Raw genomic sequence first — 16,427 nt, 5'->3', positions numbered from 1 at the left:
GGGATTTATTCCCAGGATTTATTCCCAGGATTTATTCCCGGGATTTATTCCCAGGATTCATTCCCAGGATTCATTCCCAGGATTTATTCCCGGGATTTATTCCCAGGATTTATTCCCAGGATTTATTCCCGGGATTTATTCCCAGGATTTATTCCCAGGATTTATTCCCGGGATTTATTCCCAGGATTCATTCCCAGGATTTATTCCCAGGATTCATTCCCAGGATTTATTCCCGAGGTTTATTCCCAGGATTCATTCCCAGGATTTATTCCCAGGATTCATTCCCAGGATTCATTCCCAGGATTCATTCCCAGGATTCATTCCCAGGATTTATTCCCAGGATTCATTCCCAGGATTCATTCCCAGGATTCATTCCCGGGATTCATTCCCAGGATTCATTCCCAGGATTTATTCCCAGGATTCATTCCCAGGATTCATTCCCAGGATTCATTCCCGGGATTTCCAGGCCGCGTTTCCTGTGGAAAATCCTTTTCCTGCCCGGCCGGTGCCAGGCGCCACCGAGGCCTCCCGGAGTGTCGCGGAGTGTCCCTTGTCCCCTCCCCGGCGCCCCGCGCTGTCCCCAGCGCTGTCCCCAGCCCCATCAGGGCACCGCCACCCCCCCGAGGATGGCGATGCCACCGCGTCCTCCCCGCCCCGCCCAGGGCGACAAAGGTGACAAAGGTGACAAAGGTGACACAAACTCTGTCCCCAAGGCCTGGGGAGGGGGCGGGGGTGTCTCAGGCACTGCCAGAGGATTTCCTGCAATTCCTCCATGGATAATCTGGGAGCACCAGGTGCTTCCCGAGCCCGCGAACGCCGCCTGGGAGGTGGCGGAGGGGGGGGGAGGTGGTGGCACAGGGGTGTCCCCAAGAGGTGCCACCGCTTTTGGGGTGGCAGAGCCCCACAGTCCCCCATGGCTCGGGGGGGGTGGGGATTCCCATTCCCATCCCTGCGGGGATTCCATGGATCGGGATGGATCCCGGCGCTCCCAAAGCCCCTCCCGCTGAATCCTCGGGCTGTGCTGGCGCAGGGATGTCCCCCGTGTCACACTGGGGGTGGGGACACCCCGAGCTGGGGACACCCGGGGTGGCTTTTCCCCTCCCAGCTCCCCCCGGCCAGGAAACGAGACCTTTTCCAGGGATTTATTTTTTTCATTTTGGGAATTCGGGGTTTCGCTTCCCACCAGCGAAGGGGACGACACCGAAGCCACCAAAGTCACCGCGGTTTATTCCGGGTGACACCGCGGTCCCCACAAAGCGTCACCGTCACTTCCCGACGCAGAAATCCCGAAAAATGATCTCCAGGACATCCTCGGCTCCCACGTGCCCGGTGATCCTGCCCAGCTCCCGCCGCGCCAGCCGCAGCTGCTCCGCTGCCAGCGCCACGTCCCCGATGGCCCCGGTGTCACCACTGTCACCGGTGTCCCCAATGGCCCTGGTATCACCAGTGTCTCTGGTGTCACCGGTGTCCCCAATGGCCCTGGTATCACCGGTGTCCCTGGTGTCACCAGTGTCCCTGGTGTGCCTGATGCCCCCGGTGTTCCTGGTGTCACCACTGTCCCTGATGTCCCCAATGGCCCTGGTATCTCTGGTGTCCCTGATGCCCCCGGTGTTCCTGGTGTCACTGATGTCCCCGGTGTCACCACTGTCCCTGATGTCCCCAATGGCCCTGGTATCCCCAGTGCCCCCAGTGTCCCCAATGTCCCTGGTGTCCCCAGTGTTCCTGATGCCCCCGGTGTCCCTGGTGTCCCCAATGTCTCCGGTGACCCTGGTGTCCCCAGTGTCCCTGGTGTCCCCGATGTCTCTGGTGACCCTGGTGTCCCCGATGTCCCCAGTGTCCCTGGTGTCCCCGATGTCTCCGGTGACCCTGGTGACCCCAGTGTCCCCGATGTCTCCGGTGTCGCCGGTGCCACCGCGGCCGAAGCGCGCCAGGGCCGCCGCGCAGGCCCTGAGGTGGCGGCTGTGCCTGCTCTGGGTCAGGCTGGGAGAGCCCAGAAGGGGATCCCCGCACCTGGAAAAGAGGGATCGGGTGTGGAAAATGGGATCGGGTGTGGAAAATGGGGATCAGGATGTGGAAAATGGGATCAGGAGGGAAAAAAAGAGGATCAGGATGGAAAAGGAGGGATCAGGATGGAAAAGGGGATCAGGATGGAAAAGGGGATCAGGATGGAAAAGGGGGATCAGGATGGAAAAGGGGGATCAGGATGGAAAAAGGGAGGATCAGGATGGAAAAGGAGGGATCAGGATGGAAAAAGGGAGCCCCATCCATCTCAAACCCCCCAAACCCAGCTGTTTCCCCCAGCACTCACAGCTGCTCCAGCTGTTTCCCCAGCAGCTCCAGCAGCTCCTGCAGCCCCTGGCCCGTCTTGCAGGACAGGAGGGCGGTGGGGACCCCGGGGGGCCCCTGGGGACAGCGGGGGACACTCGGGGACCCCCGGGGGACACTCGGGGACCCCCGGATCAGGTCGGCCTTGTTGAGCACCAGCACGCAGGGCACTCCCGGCGGCAGCTCCAGGGTGGCCAAAGCCTCGGCCAGCGCGGCCGGAGCCACCGCCGTCACATCCAGCACCGCCAACACCAGATCGGCCTGGCCCAAGCTGGGGACAACAGCAAGATGTCACCTCTCCCGTCCCCAAACCGAGGGGACACCGCTCCGGGGGGACCCCGGGGCTCACCGGGCCCGCGCTCGGGTGACGCCTTCGCGCTCCACGGGGTCGGCGGCGCGTCGAAGCCCCGCGGTGTCGCTGAGCACCAGCGGGTACCCCCCGATGTCCAGCGGCACCTCCAGCACATCCCGCGTGGTGCCAGCGTGAGGGGACACGATGGCAGCCGGCCGCCGGCCTGGGGACAACCATTTGGGGGTTATCGTGGGGGATTGGGGGCCCAAAGGGGATTTGGGGGTGCTGGAAGGGTTCCCTGGGGGATCTGGGGGTGCTGGAAGGGTTCCCTGGGGGATCTGGAAGGGTTCCCTGGGGGATTTGGGGGTGCTGGAAGGGTTCCCTGGGGGATTTGGGGGTGCTGGAAGGGTTCCCTGGGGGATTTTGGGGATTATTGCAGGGGTTTGAGTGCCCAGAGGGGATTTGGGGGTGCTGGAAGGGTTCCCTGGGGATTTTGGGGGTGCTGGAAGGGTTCCCTGGGGGATCTGGGGGTGCTGGAAGGGTTCCCTGGGGATTTTGGGGGTGCTGGAAGGGTTCCCTGGGGGATTTGGGGGTGCTGGAAGGGTTGCCTGGGGATTTTGGGGGTGCTGGAAGGGTTCCCTGGGGGATTTGGGGGTGCTGGAAGGGTTCCCTGGAGGATTTGGGGGTGCTGGAAGGGTTCCCTGGAGAATTTGGGGGTGCTGGAAGGGTTCCCTGGGGATTTTGGGGGTGCTGGAAGGGTTCCCTGGGGGATTTGGGGGTGCTGGAATGGCTCCCTCTGGAATTTTGGGAATTTTCCTGGCCCCTCCAGACCCGTGGGTGACCTGGGGACAGCAGGAACGGTTCCCTTGGGAATTCTGGGGATGATCCCAACCCCCGGCTGGGATTCCCTCGGGAATTTCGGGAATGATCCCAACCCCTCCCTGATCCAGCAGGAACGATTCCCTCGGGAATTCTGGGGATGATCCCAGCCCCCGTCTGGGATTCCCTCGGGAATTTCGGGAATGATCCCAACCCCTCCCCAGCCCAGCAGGAACGACTCCCTTGGGGAATTTCGGGAATGATCCCAACCCTCGGCTGGGATTCCCTCGGGAATTTTGGGAATGACCCCAACCCCCGGCTGGGATTCCCTCGGGAATTTTGGGAATGATCCCAACCCCCGGCTGGGATTCCCTTGGGAATTTTGGGGATGATCCCAACCCCCGGCTGGGATTCCCTCGGGAAATTTGGGGACGATCCCAACCCCCCCCAGAGCGATTCCCTTGGGAAATTTCAGGAATTATCCCAACCCCTCCCTGATCCAGCAGGAACGATTCCCTCGGGAATTTTGGGAACGATCCCAGCCCCCGTCTGGGATTTCCCTCGGGAATTTTGGGAATGATCCCAACCCTCGGCTGGGATTCCCTCGGGAATTTTGGGAACGATCCCAGCCCCCATCTGGGATTTCCCTCGGGAATTTTGGGAACGATCCCAGCCCCCGGCTGGGATTCCCTCGGGAATTTTGGGAACTGGACACTCACAGAGCAGGTTGAACAGGCTGCTCTTGCCCACGTTCGGGGGGCCGGCGATGACCGCCCGGACCCCGGCCCGGAGCAGCTCCCCCCGGCGCCCGTCCCGCAGCTGAGCCCGGATCTCCCGCTCCAGCTCCCGCACGGACAGCGACACTGCGGGACACGGGCGGCGCTCAGCCCGAGCCCAAACCGGGATAAAAACACCCGGAGAGGGGATGGGAACCGAGCCTGAACCGGGATAAAAACACCCGGAGAGGGGATGGGAACCGAGCCTGAACCGGGATAAAAACACCCGGAGAGGGGATGGGAACCGAGCCTGAACCGGGATAAAAACACCCGGAGAGGGGACGGAACCGAGCCCAAACCGGGATAAAAACACCCGGAGAGGGGACGGAACAGAGCCCAAACCGGGATAAAAACACCCGGAGAGGGGATAGAACTGAGCCCGAAATTGGGATAAAAACACCCGGAAAGGGCACAGGAACCGAGCCCGAAACCGGGATAAAAACACCGGGAAAGGGAACAGGAACCGAGCCCAAACCGGGATAAAAACACCCGGAGAGGGGACGGAACAGAGCCCCAAACCGGGATAAAAACACCCGGAGAGGGGACGGAACCGAGCCCCAAAACCGGGATAAAAACACCCGGAAAGGGGATGGGAACCGAGCCTGAACCGGGATAAAAACACCCGGAGAGGGGACGGAACAGAGCCCGAACCGGGATAAAAACACCCGGAAAGGGGATGGAACAGAGCCCAAACCGGGATAAAAACACCCGGAAAGGGGATGGAACAGAGCCCGAAACCGGGATAAAAACATCGGGAGAGGGGATGGAACAGAGCCCCAAAATCGGGATAAAAACATGGGGAGAGGGGACGGAACCGAGCCCGAAACCGGGATAAAAACATCGGGAGAGGGGATGGAACAGAGCCCAAACCGGGATAAAAACACCCGGAGAGGGAACGGAACTGAGCCCCAAACCGGGATAAAAACACCCGGAAAGGGGATGGAACCGAGCCTGAACCGGGATAAAAACACCCGGAGAGGGAACGGAACTGAGCCCCAAACCGGGATAAAAACACCCGGAAAGGGCACAGGAACCGAGCCTGAACCGGGATAAAAACACCGGGAAAGGGAACAGGAACCGAGCCCGAAACCGGGATAAAAACACCGGGAAAGGGAACAGGAACCGAGCCCAAACCGGGATAAAAACACCGGGAAAGGGGACGGAACTGAGCCCCAAACCGGGATAAAAACACCCGGAAAGGGGATGGAACCGAGCTCGAAACCGGGATAAAAACACCCGGAGAGGGGACGGAACCGAGCCTGAACCGGGATAAAAACACCCGGAGAGGGGATGGGAACCGAGCCCCAAAATCGGGATAAAAACACCCGGAAAGGGGATGGAACTGAGCGCCAAATTTGGGATAAAAACATCGGGAAAGGTCCTGGGAACTGAGGCCAAAATTGGGATAAAAACACCCGGAGAGGGGACGGAACTGAGCCCCAAAATTGCGATAAAAACACCCAGAAAGGGAACGGGAACAGAGCCCAAAATTGCGATAAAAACACCCGGAAAGGCCCCAAGTCCTGACCCCAAAATTTGGGATAAAAATATGAAATTTGTGCTGAGCCCCAAAATTTGGGATAAAAACCACGGAATTTGTGCTGAGCCCCAAAATTTGGGATAAAAAGCACGGAATTTGTGCTGATCCCAGGCGCCGTTGGTGGCCCGGGGCCAGCAGCTCCTCCTCACCTCGGGACAAAACCTCTTCCTCCACATCCTCATCCTCGCCAAAATCGATGAAGGCCTCGAGGTGGGCGAGCGCCTGCGGGGGGGAACCGCGGGATGGCCACCAGGGGGTTTGGTGGCCACATGGGAGGGTTTGGTGGCCACCAGGGGGTTTGGTGGCCACATGGGGGTTTGGTGGCCACCAGGGGGTTTGGTGGCCACATGGGAGGGTTTGGTGGCCACATGGGAGGGATTGGTGGCCACATGGGAGGGTTTGGTGGCCACATGGGAAGGTTTGGTGGCCACATGGGAGGGATTGGTGGCCACATGGGAGGGTTTGGTGGCTACCAGGGGGTTTGGTGGCCACATGGGAGGGATTGGTGGCCACATGGGGGGGTTTGGTGGCCACATGGGAGGGTTTGGTGGCCACATGGGAAGGTTTGGTGGCCACATGGGAGGGTTTGGTGGCCACATGGGAAGGTTTGGTGGCCACATGGGAAGGTTTGGTGGCCACCAGGGTGTTTGGTGGCCACATGGGAAGGTTTGGTGGCCACATGGGAGGGATTGGTGGCCACATGGGAAGGTTTGGTGGCCACATGGGAGGGATTGGTGACCACCAGGGGGTTTGGTGGCCACATGGGAGGGATTGGTGGCCACATAAGTGAGCTCCACCTCAAGGCTTGGTGGCCCTGCAGGAGGTCATGGTGGCCCCACAAGGGCTGGGTAGCCAGAGGAGGACTCAGTAGCCCCACAGGAACACTCAGTAGCCCACAGGAACACCCAGTGGCCACAGGAGCACTCGGTAGCCCACAGGAACACCCGGTAGTCACAGGAACACCGGATAGCCCCAGGAACACTCAGTAGCCCTCAGGAACACCCAGTAGCCACAGGAACACCCAGTAGCCCCCCAGCAACCTCCGGTAGCCCCAGCACCCAGTGGCCTCAGGAACACTCAGTAGCCCCACAGGAACACTCAGTAGCCCCAGGAACACCTGATAGCCCCAGGAGCACTCAGTAGCCCACAGGAACACTTGGTAGTCCCAGGAACACTCGGTAGCCCCCCAGCAGCCGCCGGTAGCCCCAGCAGCACCCAGTGGCCACAGGAACACTGGGTAGCCCCAGGAACACTCGGTAGCCCCCCAGCAACCTCCAGTAGCCCCAGCAGCACCCAGTGGCCACAGGAACACTGGGTAGCCCCAGGGAGACTCGGTAGCCCCCCAGCAGCCGCTGGTAGCCCCAGCAGCACCGAGTGGCCACAGGAACACTGGGTAGCCCCAGGAACACGTGGTAGCCCCCCAGCAGCTGCTGGTAGCCCCAGCAGCACCCAGTGGCCACAGGAACACTTGGTAGCCCCAGGGACACTCGGTAGCCCCCCAGCAGCCGCCGGTAGCCCCCGGTAGCCCCCACCTGTGTGAGGGTGCGGCTCCAGCGCTGCAGCAGCTGGCCCAGCTCGCCCTCCGCTTGCCGCAGGGCCTGGCGCCGCTGCGCCGCCGTCTCGGCCCCGATCAGGTCCCGCACGCCCTCGGCCCCCGTCAGGTCCAGCTTGCCCCGGCGGAACGCACGGAGAGTGAACTCGCCACGCTCGGCCGGACGCAGCCCCGGCAGCCGGCCTGGACACCGGAGAGGGGACAGGGACATGGAGAGGGGACATTGGGACACGGAGAGGGGACATTGGGACACGGAGAGGGGACATCGGACATGGAGAGGGGACATTGGGACATGGAGAGGGGACACCGGACATGGAACGGGGACATGGGACACGGAGAGGGGACACCAGACATGGAGAGGGGACATTGGGACATGGAGAGGGGACATTGGGACACGGAGAGGGGACATCGGACATGGAGAGGGGACATTGGGACATGGAACAGGGACATTGGGACACTGGACATGGAGAGGGACACTGGGACATGGAGAGGGACATTGGGACACGGAGAGGGGACATTGGGACACCGGACACGGAGAGGGGACATTGGGACATGGAGAGGGGACATTGGGACACTGGACATGGAGAGGGGACACTGGGACATGGAACAGGGACATTGGGACACTGGACATGGAGAGGGACACTGGGACATGGAGAGGGACACTGGGACATGGAGAGGGGACATTGGGACACAGAGAGGGGACATCGGACATGGAGAGGGGACATTGGACATGGAGAGGGGACATGGGACACGGAGAGGGGACACCGGACATGGAACGGGGACATTGGGACATGGAGAGGGGACACTGGGACACCGGAGAGGGGACACTGGGACATGGAGAGGGGACATCGGGCAGGGAATGGGGATCCCAGGAAAAGGACATGGATCCCGGGGATCCTGGGAAAAGGGGATGGAGCGGGGATCCCATGGCAGGATCAGGATCCCATGGAAGGATCAGGATGGGGAAGGACCAGGATCCCATGGAAGGATCAGGATCCCGGATCAGGACCAGGATCAGGATCAGGACCAGGATCCCATGGCAGGATCAGGATCCCGGATCAGGACCAGGATCAGGATCAGGACCAGGATCAGGATCAGGATCAGGATCAGGATCAGGATCAGGATCAGGATGCCACAGAAGGATCAGGACCAGGATCAGGATCCCGGATCAGGACCAGGACCAGGACCAGGATCGGGGTCAGGACCGGGATCAGGATCAGGATCAGGACCAGGACCAGGATTGGGGTCAGGACCAGGACCAGGATCAGGACCAGGACCAGGACCAGGGCCAGGACCGGGACCAGGACCGGGACCGGGATCAGGACCAGGACCAGGACCAGGACCAGGATCAGGACCAGGATCAGGACCAGGACCAGGACCAGGACCAGGACAGGATCAGGACCAGGATTGGGGTCAGGATCAGGACCAGGATCAGGACCAGGACAGGACCAGGACCAGGACCAGGACCAGGACAGGACCAGGACCAGGACCAGGACCCCCGTGTGCTCACCCAGTGCCCGCAGCACCCCGCTGACCACGGCCGTGCCCCCGTGCAGGTGCAGCTCTGCGCAATCCTCACCCGTGAAGCTGCGGGGCCCTGCGGGGTGTGGGGGGCACCGGCTGGGCACCCCCTGTTCCCTCCCCCCAAAAACGGGGGGACCCCACCCCAAAAACGGGGGCTGGGCACCCCCAGTTCCCTCCCCCCCAAAAACGGGGGCTGGGCACCCCCTGTTCCCTCCCACCCCAAAAACGGGGGCTGGACACCCCCTGTTCCCTCCCACCCCAAAAACGGGGGCTGGACACCCCCTGTTCCCTCACCCCAAAAACGGAGGCTGGGCACCCCCTGTTCCCTCCCACCCCAAAAACGGGGGCTGGACACCCCCTGTTCCCTCACCCCAAAAACGGGGGGACCCCACCCCAAAAACGGGGGCTGGGCACCCCCTGTTCCCTCCCCCCCAAAAACGGGGGGACCCCATCCCGTGCTCCCTCACCCCAAAAACGGGGGGACTCCACCCCAAAAACGGGGGCTGGACACCTCCTGTTCCCTCACCCCCAAAAACGGGGGGACTCCACCCCAAAAACGGGGGCTGGACACCCCCTGTTCCCTCACCCCAAAATCGGGGGGACCCCACCCCAAAAACGGGGGCTGGACACCCCCAGTTCCCTCTCCCCAAAAACGGGGGCTGGACACCCCCAGTTCCCTCTCCCCAAAAACGGGGGCTGGACACCCCCAGTTCCCTCTCCCCAAAAACGGGGGCTGGGCACCCCCTGTTCCCTCCCCCCCAAAAACGGGGGGATCCCACCCCCCACTCCCTCACCCCAAAATCGGGGGGACCCCACCCCCCCACTCCCTCACCCCAAAATCGGGGGGACCCCACCCCCCACTCCCTCACCCCAAAATCGGGGGGACCCCACCCCCCGCTCCCTCACCCCAAAATCGGGGGGCTCGACACCCCAAAGGGAGCCAGGAGAGCCCCAAGGGGCTGGGACAGACCCCCAGAGCCACATGGGGCACTGAGACCCCACCCCAGCCATCCCCCAGAGCCCCCCCAAATCTGCGCCCCCCACCCTGGGAACCAGACTGAGCCCCCCCAGACCCCAATCAGTGCCCCCCAAACCCCTATTTTGTGTCCCCCAACCCCAAATTCGCGCCCCCAACCCCAAATTTCCGCTCCCCAAACCCCAATTTGCATCCCCCAACCCCAAATTCGCACTCCCAACCCCAAATTTGCGCCCCCCAACCCCGAATTTCTGCCCCCCAACCCCAAATTCATGCCACCTAACCTCAAATTCGAGCCCCCAACCCCAAATTTCTGCCACCCAACCCCAAATTTACACCGCCCAACCCCAAATTCACACCCCCAACCCCAAATTCGAGCCCCCAGCCCCAAATTTCTGCCCCCCAACCCCAAATTCGAGCCCCCAGCCCCAAATTTCTGCCCCCCAACCCCAAATTCGAGCCCCCAGCCCCGAATTTCTGCCCCCCAACCCCAAATTCGAGCCCCCAGCCCCGAATTTCTGCCCCCCAACCCCAAATTCGAGCCCCCAGCCCCGAATTTCTGCCCCCCAACCCCAAATTCGAGCCCCCAGCCCCGAATTTCTGCCCCCCAACCCCAAATTCGAGCCCCCAGCCCCGAATTTCTGCCCCCCAACCCCAAATTCGAGCCCCCAGCCCCGAATTTCTGCCCCCCAACCCCAAATTCGAGCCCCCAGCCCCGAATTTCTGCCCCCCAACCCCAAATTCGAGCCCCCAGCCCCGAATTTCTGCCCCCCAACCCCAAATTCGAGCCCCCAGCCCCGAATTTCTGCCCCCCAACCCCAATTCCTGCCCCCACCTGGGAACCACACCACCAGCCCGCGGTCCAGGCTCTCGGCGGTTTGGGGGTCCCGGATGCGCCGCAGGGCCAGGACCCGGGGCGGGGGCAGTTTGGGGGTCCCGGTGAGGCTCTGCAGGGCCCCCCGGCTGCCGGGGCCGCTGGTCCGGATCACGGCCACCCCGCACGGACCCCGGCCCGAGCACAGCGCGAAGATGGTGTCGGTGGCCCCCAGGGCCAGCGCCGAGCTCAGGGCGCGAGCCCACCTGGGAATGAGGGGAGGGGTCTTCAGGGGACCCCCCGGGTGGGGGAAAAGGGGGGGACCCCTCCCCAATTCACGGTGTGCGGCTGGGGAACCGCGTCAGGTGTGTGCTGGGCACGGTCCTGCAGCGGTGAGACCCCTCCCCAAATACTGACCCTCCCCAAATACTGACCCTCCCCAAATATTGACCCTCCCCATTGAGACCCCTCCCCAAATACTGACCCTCCCCATTGAGACCCCTCCCCAAATACTGACCCTCCCCAAATACTGACTCTCACCACTAAGACCCCTCCCCAAATACTGACCCTCCCCATTGAGACCCCTCCCCAAATACTGACCCTCCCCAAATACTGACCCTCAGCAGGTGAGACCCCTCCCCAAATACTGACCCTCCCCAAATACTGACCCTCCCCATTGAGACCCCTCCCCAAATACTGACCCTCACCAAATACTGACCCTCAGCAGGTGAGACCCCTCCCCAAATACTGACCCTCCCCATTGAGACCCCTCCCCAAATACTGACCCTCCCCAAATACTGACCCTCCCCAAATACTGACCCTCAGCAGGTGAGACCCCTCCCCAAATACTGACCCTCCCCAAATACTGACCCTCCCCATTGAGACCCCTCCCCAAATACTGACCCTCACCAAATACTGACCCTCCCCATTGAGACCCCTCCCCAAATACTGACCCTCCCCATTGAGACCCCTCCCCAAATACTGACCCTCCCCATTGAGACCCCTCCCCAAATACTGACCTTCCCCAAATACTGACCCTCACCACTGAGACCCCTCCCCAAATACCGACCCTCCCCATTGAGACCCCTCCCCAAATACTGACCTTCCCCAAATACTGACCCTCACCACTGAGACCCCTCCCCAAATACCGATCGTCTTTAGGTGAGACCCCTCCCCAAATACTGACCCTCCTCAGGAGAGACCCCTCCTCATGGATCCCCTCCCCACGTGGGACCCCTCCCCAAATACCGCCCCTCCCCAGCCCCCCGGCTCAGCCCCTCCTGGGGGTGTCCCCCTGTCCCCCTGTCCCCCCCGTCCTCCTGTCCCCCTGTCCCCGTGTCCCCCTGTCCCCGTTACCGGCCCCGTGCCGCGCTCACGGCCCCGCGCAGCGCCATTGCCCCCGCCTAGCCCCGCCCACCGCCGCACACCATTGGGCGATACCCACCGAGGGGCGTGGCTAGCACCGAAACCACGCCTTTGATTGGTTAATGAGCAGCTCCACCGCCGTACCGGCCTCAGTGCGCCCCGCCTATTGCAGCACACTATTGGTTAATGCACAGAAGTAGGCGGGGCTAACGGCGCATCTCGGCTTTTGATTGGTTGATGAGCGAAGATGGCGGCGCCCCTGGTGAAGCCGTGCGGACCCGGCGCTTCCGCCCGGTTGTTCCCGCTCGTCCCCTCGGGGTCCCGCTGCCCGCGCCCCCCGGGCCTGTCCCGCACCCCTCGGGGGCTGCAGCCCGCCCCTCCCCGGTCCCTTCCCGAGGGGCTGAACCCCGGCTCCGCACCCAGTCCCAGCCGGGGCTGCTCCCTCGGGGAACCCCACGCCCGGAGCCCGAACCCCGGCCCGGGCCGGGGGTCCCATCCCCTCCCGGAGGGGTCGGCACCGATCCCGGGGTGGCGGGGCGGGGGGATCCCCAAAAGAGCCGCCCTGGTGTGCGGGGTGGGAGCCGCGGCCGCCCGAGCCCGCAGCGCTCCGTGAACCAGAGAAATGATCCGGGAGCAGCGTCACGGCTGGGCTGGGGCTGCTGGCCCTGTCCCTGTGCCTGTCACTGTCCCTGTCCCTGTGCCTGTGCCTGTCACTGTCACTGTCCCTGTCCCTGTCCCTGTCCCTGTCCTGTCCCTCATCCTGATCCTTATCCTGCTCCTGCTGCTGGCCCTGTCCCTGTCACTGTCACTGTCCCTGTCCCTGTGCCTGTCCCTGTGCCTGTCACTGTCCCTGTCCCTGTCCCTGTCCCTGTCCCTGTCCCTGTCCCTGTCCCCTGTCCCTGTCCCTGTCCTGTCCCTGTCCCTCATCCTGATCCTTATCCTGCTCCTGCTGCTGGCCCTGTCCCTGTCCTGTCCCATCCCTGTCCCTGTCCCTGTCACTGTTCCTGCATGATGTGGCTGTGCTGCATCCCGCTCCTCATCCCGCTCCTCATCCCGCTCCTCATCCCTCTTCCCTCATCCCATTCCTCTCCTTCATCCCTCTCCTCATCCCAGATCCCATCCTGCATCCACCTCCCCATCCCTGTCCCCATCCCATCCCATCCCATCCCATGGATCCCATCCCATCCCAAGGATCCCATCCCATGGATCCCATCCCATCCCATCCCATCCCATCCCATCGATCCCATCCCATCCCATGGATCCCATCCCATGGATCCCATCCCATCCCATGGATCCCATCCCATGGATCCCATCCCATCCCATGGATCCCATCCCATCCCATGGATCCCATCCCATGGATCCCATGGATCCCATCCCATGGATCCCATCCCATGGATCCCATCCCATCCCATGGATCCCATCCCATCCCATGGATCCCATCCCATGGATCCCATCCCATCCCATGGATCCCATCCCATGGATCCCATCCCATCCCATGGATCCCATCCCATCCCAAGGATCCCATCCCATGGATCCCATCCCATGGATCCCATCCCATCCCATCCCATCGATCCCATCCCATCCATCCCATCCCATGGATCCCATCAATCCCATGGATCCCATCCCATCCCATCCCATCCCATCCCATCCCATCCCATCCCATCTCATGGATAGATTGGGATAAACCGGGAATCACCCAGGGATAAACTGGGAATCACACAGGGATAGAGGCAGGGATCCACTGGGAATCCCGCAGGGATCCAGACTGGGATAAACCGGGAATCACCCAGGGATAAACCGGGAATCCCGCAGGGATCCAGGCTGGGATAAACCGGGAATCCCTCAGGGATCCACTGGGAATCCCGCAGGGATCCAGGCTGGGATAAGCCGGGAATCCCACAGGGATCCACTGGGAATCCCGCAGGGATCCAGGCCGGGATAAGCCGGGAATCCCGCAGGGATCCAGGCTGGAATCAGCCAGGGATCCATTGGGAATCAGCCAGGGATCCATTGGGAATCAGCCAGGGATCCATTGAGAATCCCGCAGGGATCCAGGCTGGGATAGATTGGGATAAACCGGGAATCCCGCAGGGATCCAGGCTGGGATAAACCGGGAATCCCGCAGGGATCCAGGCTGGGATAAGCCGGGAATCCCACAGGGATCCACTGGGAATCCCGCAGGGATCCAGGCTGGGATAGATTGGGATAAACCGGGAATCCCGCAGGGATCCAGGCTGGGATAAGCCGGGAATCCCACAGGGATCCACTGGGAATCCCGCAGGGATCCAGGCTGGGATAGATTGGGATAAACCGGGAATCCCGCAGGGATCCACTGGGAATCCCGCAGGGATCCAGGCTGGGATAAGCCGGGAATCCCACAGGGATCCACTGGGAATCCCGCAGGGATCCAGGCTGGGATAAGCCGGGAATCCCTCAGGGATCCACTGGGAATCCCGCAGGGATCCAGGCTGGGCCAGAGGCCGGGATGACTCCCAGACCAGCGGAATTCCCGGGATTCCGGAATTCCCATCAGTGCCAGCTGCCGAATCCCTGCGGATCCCCCCCATCCCCCCCATGCCAAGGCTCTTCCAGAAGGTTCCGCAATCCTGGAGCAGCCCCCAGGGCTGTCCCCAGCGCCCCCTCCCCAGCATTCCCAAATCCAGCCGCAATTCCCAGCCCTGGCAGAGGCTCCCCCCTGTCCCCTCCCCCCTGTCCCCGCCAGGCTCGGTGTCCCCAGCTGAGGGGACAAGGCGGGGACATCTCCGGGTGCCACCAGCGAGCCCCAAAATAGCCCCGGGGGGGGGTGGGGGAGGGGCGGGGCAGTGCCCCCCACCCCAAATTCCCGTGGGGGGCTGGGGGGGGGTCCCGAGCCCAGCGGGAATTTTGGGGGGAAAGGCGGTGGATCCCCCCAGGGTGGGGGAGGGGAGGGGGAGGGGAGGGGGGGGGAGGGGTCACCCAAAATGTCAGGAGGGAGCGCGCGCCCCGCTCGGGTTACCGGGATGGGGGAGGGGGAGGGGACACTTGGGGACAACCCTGGGGACAAGCGGGGAGGGGGAGGGGAGGGGGGGAGGGGACATGGCGGTGGTCACAGCTGTTAGAAGTGGATATTATATTAATTATTGGCTTTTTAATATTATAATTAATTAATATTTAATTATAAAAATGATAATATTTATTATTATATTACTGTTAAATATAATTATTAATGTTACTATTATTTATCTTTATCTTTATCTTTATCTTTATCTTTATCTTTATCTTTATATTCTATTATAATATTTATATATATAATAATATATAATATAAATATAATTTATAATAAAATAAAATATCATAAAATCTATAATTATTAAGTTAATATATAAATTAATATATAAATTAATATATATATTATATATATAATAATAAAATAATTCTATTTATTTCTATTTCTATTTCTATTTCTATTTCTATTTCTATTTATATTTATATTTATATGACATTTATATGTGTATTTGCATTATATTTATATTATATTATATTATATTATATTATATTATATTAATACTAATTCTATATTTATTTTATGTTTATGTTTATGTTTATGTTTATGTTTATGTTTATGTTTATGTTTAATTAAATATTATTTTTACACTTAATATTACACGTCTAAGGTCAGAAAACTTCGTTGTACAAAGATAATTTCTTTTATTTCTGCTATTGATGAAATAAAAAGAAATTAAAGAAATACTGGTATAGTGCATATATGTGTTAACCTATGACATGATATAAAGCACTTTTTAATAGAGAAATAAAATAAAATAAAATAAAATAAAATAAAATAAAATAAAATAAAAATAAAATAAAATAAAATAAAATAAAATAAAATAAAATAAAATAAAATAAAATAAAATAAAATAAAACTACTTTTTAGTAAAAACTAAACAAAAAACCATAAAAAACCCTTAAGTCTGATGTATGAATATGTATGAGAATTTATGAATATGCAATAGGATTCTGTTTTTGTTTTTAAGGGCCAATCCTTTGTTAATAAAATGAGCTCTTGGCTGAATGCAGAAACACCCGGCTGTATTTTTATTTGATTTTTATATTTTACTTTATTTTTACATTTTACAATATTTTTATATTGTACTTTATTTTTATATTTTTTACATTATTTTTATATTTTTACTTAATTTTATATTTTTACTTTATTTTTATCTCCTAATTGTCTTTCTGTTCAACTTTGAAATTCTATAAAAATTACACCAACCTCGTTTTTCACACAGCGGAGCCGGGACCCCCGGGACCCCCGGGATCCCTGGGACCCCCGGGACCCCCGAGACCCCTGAGACCCCCGGGACCCCCGGGACCCCCGAGACCTCTGGGACCCCCGGGACCCCTGGGACCCCTGGGACCCCTGGGACCTCCTGGGACCCCCGGGACCCCCGAGACCGCCGGGACC

General features: G+C 59.4%; 1 protein-coding gene across 1 annotated transcript; it reads right to left on the bottom strand.

The window, feature by feature from the left end:
• Positions 1-1,130: 1,130 nt before the first annotated feature.
• Positions 1,131-12,049, bottom strand: GTPBP3 (GTP binding protein 3, mitochondrial). The gene is made up of 9 exons (XM_086862656.1): positions 11,975-12,049; positions 10,640-10,884; positions 8,815-8,901; positions 7,285-7,487; positions 5,902-5,974; positions 4,156-4,299; positions 2,675-2,840; positions 2,309-2,596; positions 1,131-2,010 (listed from the first exon to the last, which is right to left on the bottom strand). The coding sequence occupies exons 1-9, from the start codon at positions 12,010-12,012 to the stop codon at positions 1,266-1,268; spliced, it is 1,989 nt and encodes a 662-aa protein (XP_086718782.1). The 5' UTR covers positions 12,013-12,049; the 3' UTR covers positions 1,131-1,265.
• Between the last annotated feature and the right edge of the window lie 4,378 nt (positions 12,050-16,427).

This window comes from Cyanistes caeruleus, chromosome 25 (assembly GCF_971803275.1).
Source record: "Cyanistes caeruleus chromosome 25, bCyaCae1.hap1.1, whole genome shotgun sequence".
NCBI lineage: Eukaryota > Metazoa > Chordata > Aves > Passeriformes > Paridae > Cyanistes > Cyanistes caeruleus.
Note: the sequence above shows the minus strand (reverse complement) of the source record. Positions and strands in the feature narration are given on the sequence as shown.